The sequence below is a fragment of the Aquarana catesbeiana genome, unplaced genomic scaffold (genome assembly GCF_042186555.1).
Source record: "Aquarana catesbeiana isolate 2022-GZ unplaced genomic scaffold, ASM4218655v1 unanchor223, whole genome shotgun sequence".
Classification (NCBI taxonomy): Eukaryota; Metazoa; Chordata; class Amphibia; order Anura; family Ranidae; genus Aquarana; species Aquarana catesbeiana.
This window is the reverse complement of record NW_027362650.1, coordinates 263,508-275,126: the sequence shown is the minus strand read 5'-3', so window position 1 is coordinate 275,126 and position 11,619 is coordinate 263,508. Positions and strand designations below refer to the sequence as shown.

Sequence of the window (11,619 nt, the reverse complement as noted above, 5' to 3'; positions counted from 1 at the left end):
GAACCACTTACTATCTCTATCCGCAGTCCATCTAAAAGGCACATTGAACGAAGTAGCGGATTATCTGAGCCGACAGAAAGTTCAGGAATCAGAGTGGAGTCTGAACAGGAAGGTGTTTGCATTAATCACCAGTGTTTGGGGCCTTCCGCAGGTAGATCTGTTTGCTTCAAAACAAAACACGCAGCTCCCGAGTTTTTTTCTCCCTTCAGAGAGACATTTGCTCTCAGGGGATAGATGCTCTGGCACATCCGTGGGATTTTCACCTAGGGTATGCTTTTCCTCCATTCAGGCTAATCCCTCTAGTATTGAGGAAAATACCGGAAGAGAGAGTATCAATAATTTTGATTACTCCATATTGGCCAAAGAGGGCTTGGTTTTCCACGATTCTTCAGTTGGCAATCAAACCATGTTGGCATCTTCCGCTCAGTCAGGATCTGTTGACTCAGGGGCCAGTGCATCATCCAGATGTAGGCAGGTTAAAACTCACTGCCTGGTATCTGAGGAGCAGTTAATGAATGTTTAACTACGATGTTGCTTTCCAGTAGGAAAAAAGTAACCAGGGATATTTACGCCAAAGTATGGAAAGTCTATGTTTCTTTTTGTCAGTCTGAACATAGGGAGGTTAAAGATCTAGTTTCAGTGCTGGAGTTCTGGCAAAACGGTGCAGACAAGAATCTGGCGGTCAGCACTCTTAAGGTGCAGGTGGCTGCCTTGGGAGTTTATCTGGAGAGATCCTTATCTTCAGAAACTCTGATCATGAGATTTTTCAAAGCACTTTCCAGGTCTAGACCGGTACCGGTGAAGCATTTCCCAAATTGGGATCTCTCGGTGGTTCTGCAAGCTCTGGCAAAAGAACCATTTGAGCCTTTACAGGCCATATCCCTAAAGAATTTAACTTTGAAGACTATTTTTCTGGTCGCAATTACTTCAGCAAGAAGGATTAGTGAACTGCACGCCCTATCAGTAAAAGAGCCTTTTTTGTCAGTTTTTCCTGATAGAGTTGTCCTTAAAGTAGATCCGGGGTTTTTGCCAAAAGTGGCAAGCTTTAGTAACAGATCTCAGGAGATTACTCTACCAACCTTTTGTGCTAACCCTTCGGGTGAAAAGGAAGGGCAGTTTCACAATTTAGATGTAAGACGTATCCTATTACATTATTTGGAAGTAACAGGTGGGTTTAGAGTTTCAGATTCATTATTTGTTCCTTTTTCTGGAAACAAAAAAGGCCAACAAGCATCAAAAGCATCATTGGCTAGATGGCTTAAGACAGCTATTTCTGTAGCCTATTCTCAAATGGGTTTATCTTCCCCGCTGGGAATTAGGGCTCATTCAACAAGAGCCCAGGCCACTACATGGGCAGAAAGAGCTGGTGCCACCCCAGATCAGATTTGTAAGGTGGCTACGTGGTCAAGCTACTTAACGTTTGTCCGTCATTACAGACTGGATCTCCTATCAGCAGGTGATCAGGCTTTTGGCAGAAAGGTTCTGCAGGCTGTGGTCCCTCCCTAGGGGGGTAAGTCTCTATTATTCTCTCAAGTGCTGTCCTGAAAGACGATAAGGGAAAATTCAAGTTAGACTTACCGGTAACTTGTTTTCCTTGAGTCTTTCAGGACAGCAGCATCCCGCCCTATTGTTTTTACATATATATACTGTGACTAATCATATCTTGATTATGTGTTCCAGTTCGGGGCCGGAGGTTCTCTACTACTACTGACAATGTGTGGAAAGGAGCCTCCTTTTAAAGTTTGGTGGAAGAGGTGTTTCCTGTTGGCAAGGGGAGGAGTCACTCTCTCAAGTGCTGTCCTGAAAGACTCAAGGAAAACAAGTTACCGATCAGTCTAACTTGAATTTTTTTGTCACAAGTTGGGAAAAGCACAGTGACAGTAAATGGAGAAGAGTTTGAGTTAAACACGGAGAAGGAATGTTTTGTTGATATTGATGACGGTGGCACACAGACACAGAGAATTATACACAATATTAACCATTTCCCACCCGGCCAATGTACATAAACGGCCAGGTGGGCGCTCTCTCCTTCTGAGTGGACATTCAGGAACGTCCCTCAGGAGGGGGATCGCTCGCGTGCCTGTGCAGCGGTGCGATTCCAATGTGCTCATGTCACCCGCATACAGCGCAGATCGGCAGAAGGGCTCTGTGATTGGCTCTCCTGATCACATGACGCCGTGTCCAATGACAGCTGTCATGTTATTATATACACAGAGCCAGTTGCTAGGCAATCAGCTATCCTCTCTTCCCACAGAAGTTGTCAGTGAGGAGAGGGTTTTTTTTACAGTTTTTTACTCACTGATCACCAACCTAGTGTCACCACACAATGTAAAACACATGTGCCCACACAATGTCCCCAAAACACATCTCCCCAAATAATAAAAACATCTGTCCCCCACACATGTCCTACTAAAATCACATGTCCCAATGATTATCTGCACACATATGTCCGTGATCACCTGCACACATTTGTACATGATCATTTGCGTACATATGTCCGTGATCACACGAACCAATTATTATACACTTAACGGAAATTTTTTTTACCAAAAACAAGTAGCAGAATAGATTTTGGCTTAAATTTATTACAAAATTTAATTTGATTGTATTTCTTTTAAAATAGAAAGAAATTTTTTTTTTCCCAAATTTCCGCTCTTTCTTCGCTTATATCGCAAAAAATAAAAAATGGAGTCATGAATAAATACCACCAAAAGAAAGCTCTATTTGTGCAAACAAAATGATAAAAATTTTATTTGGGTATAGCGTAGCATGACCGCACAATTGTCATTGAAAATGCGAGAGCGTTGAAAGCTGAAAATTGGTCTGGGAAGGAAGGGGGTGAAAGTGCCCAGTATTGTAGTGGTTAAAGATAAAAGTTATTGATAAAGGAGGAGTGAAAGAAGAAGTATATAGAAAGGGGGAGGGAGGGGGGAATAAAGGGGAAAAGGAATAAGGGAAGGAGACACATAGTTAGGGAGACACTGAGATAACAAGTTTGGTTTAAAACAAAAGGTGGTGCCATTGAATTCGTACATAGTAAAACGACACACAGTATAAGTGTAAGAGGAGAGAGGGGAACACATAAATACACAGATAGAAGGGGAAAGGAGAGGGGGGAGGGAGAGGGGGAGGTGGGAGGAGTAGGAAGAAAAGTGGGGAGAGACGGAAAAGGAATGGGTAAGAATATATACAGGTGTGTTTTTTTTTTGTTTTTTATATTCATTCCTCCCAGGATAACAAGATAGGGGGTTGAGGATCAGTAAGGCTGAAATAGATACAAATTACCTATATAGGAGCAGATGCAATATGTCGGTAATGCCCTAAATATTTTGGTATGGATGTGGGATGAATGGATGAGTGGGGGGAAAATAAGAGTAGAAGGGAAAAGTAAGCAGGTGGGAGAGTGGTCTCTATTAATAGGAGAAGCTTCAGGTTTTTGTGGAAAGATGGTAGATATGACTAATCAGTGCACTTTTCTGTCATGGAACGTGAGAGGCATGGGTACGGCATTGAAGCGTATACAAGTCTTTACAGAGATTTGTAAAGCACAAGCAAAAATAATATGTATTCAAGAAACACATATGGTTAACAATAGTCTTGATTATCTTAAAAAAATGTGAATTCAGTGGTCTTGCCATTCTTGCCACTTATTCAAGGGGGGTCTCTATGTTGGTGCATAACTCAGTGACATGGGAATGTATTAGGGTAAAGCGGGATCCTGAAGGGAGATATGTTTTTGTCTTTGCCACAATATATTCATTACCATTTGTCATCATGGGGTTATATAATATGTGGATGAACCCAAGATGGATAGATACGGAAAAAAAATCCAGAAAAGAATGGTGAGATCTAATGTTTTAGGGAAGTTTATAAAAGAGGCAGAATGGATCAACCTATGGAGAATTAAAAACCCAAATGTTAGATCCTATTTGTGGTATGCACCAGGAAGAGGGTGTATGTCTCAAATAGATCTGGCTCTGGGGGATGACAAGATACTTCCTCTGGTGCATTTAGTGACATATATGCCCAGGGGGGGTGGGGTCTGGCCACTCTGGGTTGACCCTTAATTTAACAATATGTCCAAGGGGAAGTCGTCTGGGTTGTAGGATTCAGCCTTATTGGTTAACTCAAATTAGATTAAATGATCAAATACCGGAACAGATGGAAATATTTTGGAAGCTCATGAGGATAGAAAAATGGATGGTATATTCTGGGACACCTTTAGGGCGTATTTAAGAGGGGCATTGAAATCCACAATATCATATATAAAATGTACTAACAGACAGGAAGAAGAGGAATTAGTAGAACTATGTGTGCAGGCAGAAGCAGATTTTATAAAAGACCCCTCAAATAAAAAACAAATAAGATGGGAAGGATTAATGCATCAGTATAAGAATCAATCAATAGTTAATGCTAAACAGAAGGAGGTTTTACTTGAAACAAAACAACTTTGAGAAATGACTTCAGGCTAATAAGATGTTGATTTTTTTTGATAAATCAACAATCATTATCACTAGTGATATCAAAAGTGAGAAATGAGAAAGGGGAGGTTGTTGCAATAGACGATATACTTGTGAACTTCTATAAATATGTAGCGCTGACAACTTTTGTTTTTAGTCATAAGTGTGTTATTATTATTATTATTATACGAGATTTATATAGCGCCAACAGTTTACGCAGCACTTTACAATGTATAAGGGGGACAACACAATTACAGTACAGTTCAATACAAAAGGTACAGAAGGGCCCTGCTCGTAGAGCTTACATTCTAAAGGGAGGGGGTGGAGGGGGTGTTATAAAGGCATAAGTTGATCTAGTGCCATCTAGTGGACAACTAAAAAGGTACAACACTTTTGTGTTTTATGATTAAGAGAAGTGACATGGAAGTGATTGATTGTTTACTTCTGAACATTAACTATGACCTACCCACAATGCTCCTGGACAAGAGAAGAACTGAACTGCATTGTGGGAGGGTATAAAAGGTTTGGGGGCGGCCATCTTAGGTCTCTTGTTCCTGGGACGCATGGCCTGCCAGCAGGACTCTGTGGGTGTGTGTGTGTCCCACAGGGTTGCGGCCTACCTTGTGAAGGAGCGGAGCAGCAGCAAGGATCCTGCCATCGTATCACAGTGTGCTGAAGCAGCAGAAGTGATTATTCCGGAGACCCATGGGGGAGGTAACCGAGGACTCCTGGTCGTTAGTGAACGGAACAGTGTGATGATGTGGTGGTGGCTCCATACAGACTGAGAACTGCTGAAACGGAGACATCCATCTGCTGGATCCCGTGTGGTGAGAGGGTTAACACCCGGAAGTTTGTTTAATATCACACACACACTTAGAACTTTTACAGAGTGTTGCTGGGACAGATAGTCCCACGGAACAAGTTGAGTTGGAGAATATTACATTTGCATAGACTAAAATATTCAAGAGCTGACACTAGATATTTGTCTTCTTCATATAAGAACACTTGATCAGTTTGCTGGATTACAATTGCTTTTGTGTATTACCTTACACTGTGTAACACCTCAGAAGAACTCTCTGTGGATTACAATTATCATTTCATAGCTAGCGAAGATTGAAGACGTCAAGACTATCTCTTTTATTGCAGGGCCCTGCATCTAGTTACAAATAGTGACTTTACGGTTTAGAGCAGGGGGAGCGCCCTGGTATAAATATATATGTAGGTATATTCTGTGTATGTTATCAATATTGTTATAACTATTTACTATACTGTTACACTTCGTTGGTGTGATAGTGTAGTCACTGTGATAACTTTCTATATAAAATATATCATTTACCCAAAGGAAGAAGTCATTTTGGTTATTACAGTTTGTGTGCAGTGTTGTTATTTCTCCTGCAGGTGGAGCTGCAAGCACCCAGGTAGAGGCAAATATAAATGTAAGTTATATTGTGGGTTGAAGTTGGTACTAATATCATTACAACACTGCACTACAGCTGTGTCAAGGGGATTGAACAACTTAAGAGGGGTGAATAGAACAGAGGACAGGCCCAATAATAAACCAGCAGCTCCACCGAGAGTTATTGCTACAAATACTATGTTAATATGTACACATCAACAAGGATATGCACAGTGGGAGAGATAGAGAAATACTAGGAGGATCTAGAATTTCTTAAATTAACAGAGGAACAAAAAGAGATGATGGAGAAAGAGATAGAGGAGGAGGAAGTCCGGATGGCATACCATTGGAGGGGTATCAGCGGTATGTGGAGTTAATGGCACCAGTCTTGACTAGGACATTTAGAGAGATTTTTCTGCGGGGAGAGATGTCCCCCTCTATGTATGAGGCAACAGTGGTATTAATACCAAAACCGGATAAAGACAGAAATGATTGTGTGTCGTATAGATCAATCTCACTATTAAACATAGATTATAAAGTATTGGTAAAAATAATATTGGCTAGGAGGCTTAATTGGGTAATTTTATTTATTGTAAGTAGCGATCAAACAGGATTTATGCCAGAGAAATCTACTTTTAAATAATATAAGAAGAACGCAAATTAATGGCACAATTGAAGGAGTTTATCCCAGAGACGAGTGCCTTGGCATCTTTGGGTACTGCCAAGGCATTTGACTCCATAAAGTGGAATTTCTTGCAGGTATCACAGAAAAGAAGTGGATTTGGGGAGAGATTCAGAAAATGGGTACGAATATTATACAAGCAACCATGTTCAAATTTATTGATAAGCGGATTATTATCCCCCACAATAAGGCTATATAGGAGAACAAGGCAATGATGTCCACTGTCCCCCAATTATTTGCCATAGCAATTGAAGCATAGGCAAATAGATTTAGACAATCTAAAAACTATAATGCCACATACACACGGTCGGACATTGATCGGACATTCCGACAACAAAATCCTAGGATTTTTTCTGATGGATGTTGGCTCAAACTTGTCTTGCATACACACGGTCACACAAAGCGGTGACGTAAAACACGTACGTCGGGACTATAAACAGGGCAGTAGCCAATAGCTTTCATCTCTTTATTTATTCTAAGCATGCGTGGCACTTTGTGCGTCGGATTTGTGTACACAAGATCGGAAATCCCGACAACAGATTTTGTTGTCGGAAAATTTTATAGCCTGCTCTCAAACTTTGTGTGTCGGAAAATCTGATGGAAAATGTGTGATGGAGCCCACACACGGTCGGAATTTCCGACAACAAGGTCCTATCACACATTTTCCGTCGGAAAATCCGACCGTGTGTACGGGGCATAAAGGGATCAAGCTGGGTGGAAGGATTGAGCATATAGGGTTTATATGCCGATGATATTATATTATATATGGGAGACTTGCAGACATCCTTAACGGAGGCAATGAAAATAATAGAAATATATGGGACATTCTCAGGGCTTAAGATTAACTGGCAAAAATCTGCGTTGATGTTGCTCGGACGAAGCACTGGGAATGGGCCCTAGACCCCATTAAAAATAGTAAAAGTATTTAAATACCTAGGAATAAATATTACCTTGGATCCAGCTGAAGCCTTGGAAGTCAATGTATACCCCCTGTTGGATTATGCTAAGAGTAAATTGGGGATATGGATAAAGTTACCTCTATCAATGTCAAGAAGAATACAGCTGATCAATCATATTACCCAAGTGTTTATATGTCTTCTCGCACTCCCCAGTAAGGATACCTAAACAGATATTTAAAAAGCTAAACTCCCAGATCACTAAGTTTATATGGGCACACGGCAGATGTAAACTAAAACTCACAACACTACAAAAACCCAAAATAACAGCAGGGTTGGCACTGCCAGATTTATATTTATACTATCTGGCAGGCCAATTAAAACACCTAAGAATGTGGATAATGCAGGAACAAGAAATGGGGGTGGAACAATACCTATTAAGCAAGATGCAAGTAAATGATCTCATGGTGGGACTGGAAACAACTGACTTAAGGAGGATTGGAGCAAAAATTCCTCTTCTGATGCTGGCTAGGTCAGTATGGAAGGAGGCAAATAAGAGACGGGATTCACTGATATCCCACCAGAAACTGCTTTGTGGAATAACCCAACATTTGAATATTTAGAAGTATTTGAGGATAGTAAATTTTGGAAACAGAAAAAGTTAACAACAATTGGACAGATATATGATAAAAACATAATATGATCATACGAGAACTTGTGTAAATAATATATGCCTCTTGCTAAATACCTTTGACTGTCTACTTTCCAAAAAGGGGTCATTTGGGGGGGGGGGGGGTATTTGTACTGTTCTGACATTTTTGGGCCTCAGTACATCCAGGATTAATCAATTTTCAGATAATATATACTGTATACCATAGTTTGTGGACTCTATAACTTACCTACAGGCTAAACAATATACAATTATTTGGGTTATTTTCACCAAATAAATGTTGCAGAATACATTTTGGCCTAAATTTATTAAGAACAATTATTTATTTGCAAAATTTTATAAAAGCAAAGTGGTTAACCGCCTCGTACCCGCCAGCTGTCAGATGACGGCCAGGTGGCGAAGCTCTCGTTCTGGGCGGGCATCATATGACGTCCTCCCAGAACGACCGCTCTTGTGCGCCCTGGGGGTGCTCATCGTGGCAATCGGTGGTTCGGTGTGTCAGTCAGAAACACCGCTACACCGATCTCAGTAAAGAGCCTCTGACGGAGGCTCTTTACCACATAATCAGCCATGTCCAATCATGGCTAATCATGATGTAAACAGGAAGAGCCGTTGATCAACTTTTCCTCACTCGCGTCTGACAGACGCGAGTAGAGGAGAGCCGATCGGCTGCTCTCCTGACAGGGGGGTCTGTGCTTATTGTTTATCAACACAGCCCTCCCTTGGATGCCCACCCAGGACCACCAGGATGCTGCCAGGACCACCAGGGATTGGCACCACCCTAGACCACCAGGTATTCCACCCTAGACCACCAGGGAAATGCTAAACAGTGCCCAGGCAGCTGCCAATCAGTACCCTTCCCAAATGCCTGCCAGTTCAAGTGCATTCAATGATGCCTATCAATACCATCTATCAGTGCTGCCTATCAGTGCCCAGCAGTGCCACCCATAAGCACCCATCAATGCAGCCTTTCAGTGCCCATCAGTGTCACCTATCAGTGCCCACTGGTGCCACCCTATGAGTGCCCATCAGTGCTGTCTATCAATGCCCATCAGTGCTGTATATCAGTGGCACTCAACAGTGCAGCCTACCAGTGCCCATCAGTACCGCCTATTAGTGCCTATCGTCAGTGCCCATCAGTGCCACCTCATCAGTGCTGCCTAATCAGTGCCCATCAGTGCCACCTCATCAGTGCCCATCAGTTAAGGAGAAAACATACTAATTTACAAAATTTTATAACAGAAACAAAAGAAAACTTTTTTTTTCAAAATTTTAGGTTTTTTTTATTTGTTTAGCAAAAAATACAAATCCCAGAGGTGATCAAATACCACCAAAAGAAATCTCTATTTGTGGGAACAAAATGATAACAATTCTGTTTGGGTACAGTGTAGCATGACCACACAATTTTCATTTAAACAGAGACAGCGCTGAAAGCTGAAAACTGGCTTGGGCAGGAAGAGGGTGTAAGTGCCCAGTATTGAGGTGGTTAAACATCATCACAAGTCCCAAGTCCCCCCCCACACAGAGATCACCATTCCCTCTGAGCCCCCCCACCACCTCAACCCCCCGGTTACATCACATGGGGTGATGCCAGCAGGTCATGTCGCCACTTTTCTGTATAAGAACTATCAGACAGCGGAGCAGGCAGTCGGCGGTTAACCTTTGTCATGGGCGGAGCTTTTATTTATTTTTTCAGGTCAGGCGGTGCCGTGGGCATCATGATTGACAATGGATCTACATCGGGGGACATAGTTTTTTTATTTTTAATAAAAGAAGTGTCAAAAACTGTCTGTGTTTTTATTTCTTTTTGACACTTTTTTTGGTGAATGAGTAGGGGTACAATTTACCCCATAATCAAGCCCATCTGTACCATGTGATTACTGTGACCAATCACAGCTAGCAAAACAACAGTAATACACAATGGATGGCATGAAAGGAAGCCATTCATTGTTTATATTTGTCTTGTGATCTGCTGTGATTGGTCATAGTGATCACATGGTACCGGCAGCGAGTGGATACACTGATCAGTCATTTGGCTCTGTATGATGGACACAGCCAATGACAGATCGCACTGCAGCACGGCACCGTGGTCATGCACAAGGCACGATCTGGGAGGGCATCATATGACTTCCACCCGACTCAATGAAAAAATGAAGACAAAGAATATTAACCAGTTCCCGCCTGGCATTTTTTAAAATTAATAAACTTCTGAGCAGGGAGCTTTTTTATGTTTTTTTATCTTTCATTGGTCTATTAAAAGTCCACAGCTACAGATTTGGTTGCTGCTGACTTGTAATTAACTTGCAGTTAACAAGTGACTGAAGATCCTCTTTAACCACTTAAGGACTGGAAGAAATTCCCCCTTAATGACCAGGCCATTTTTGTGATACGGCACTGCGTCACTTTAACTGACAATTGCACGGTCGTGTGACGTTGTACCCAAATAAAATTTAAATCTTTTTTTCCCCACAAATAGAGCTTTCTTTTGGTGGTATTTGATCACCTCTGCAGCCTTTATTTTTTGTGCTATAAACAAAAAGTGCGACAATTAAAAATTACAATATTTTATACTTTGTTGCTATAATAAATATCCAAAAAATTTTAAATAAAGAAATTTCTTCCTCAGTTTAGGCCGATATGTATTCTTCTACATATTTTTGTTAATAAGTGTTTATTGATTGGTTTGCACAAAAGTTATATCATCTACAAAATAAGGGATAGATTTATGGCATTTTTATTATTATTATTTTTTTACTAGTAATGGCGGCAATCTTTTTATCGAGACTGCGACATTGCGTCTGACAGATCGGACACTTTTGACACTATTTTGGGACCATTGATATTTATACAGTGATCAGTGCTATAAAATAGCCACTAGTTACTGTGTAAATATCACAGGCAGCGAAGGGGTTAACACTAGGGTGTGATCAAGGGGTTAAATGTGTGTCCTAGCGAGTGATTCTAACTGTGGGGGATGTGAATGACTAGGGGAGGAGACATATTGTTGTTCCTACTTAGTAAGAACACACAATCTTCAATCTTCTTCTCCCCCATGACAGAACAGGGATGTGTGTGTGTTTACACACACACGTCCCTATTCTGGCTCTCGTGCCCGTGATCGCACGTGCCCGGCGGTCATCGCAACGGCCGGTCACGTGCATCAGTTCCCTGGCTGTGCAGTGGAAGGCCGGGGAACTGATGGTGCTGACCTGCCACAGTATAATGACGGCGGCTGGTTGGCAAGCGGTTAAGGATGACCCACAGACATACAGCTATGAGAACATGCAAGGAATAATTGCAGAGTCACAGGCTCCTTATGTGAAATATATGACAATGCAATCTCCTATAGGTAATGATGTATTTGATGTGCCGTTACCAGATATTTCTGTTTCTCTTGAATTGATGGGATTCTTCTGATTCATTTATTCCTATTCTTGTTTATAGAAAGATCACCTGGTAGCTGGAATCTAACCAGATCACATTTTGTATTTTTTTAAGCAAACTATAATTGCAGA

At 41.4% G+C, this 11,619-nt stretch overlaps 1 protein-coding gene across 1 annotated transcript; it reads left to right on the top strand.

The window, feature by feature from the left end:
- Window positions 1-512: 512 nt before the first annotated feature.
- On the top strand, window positions 513-2,574 carry LOC141121532 (uncharacterized; the record flags this gene model as incomplete). Its single annotated transcript, XM_073611152.1, is given in 1 exon segment — window positions 513-2,574. A coding segment is annotated over 1 exon segment (994 nt), but the record flags the coding sequence as incomplete, so codon positions are not given.
- Between the last annotated feature and the right edge of the window lie 9,045 nt (window positions 2,575-11,619).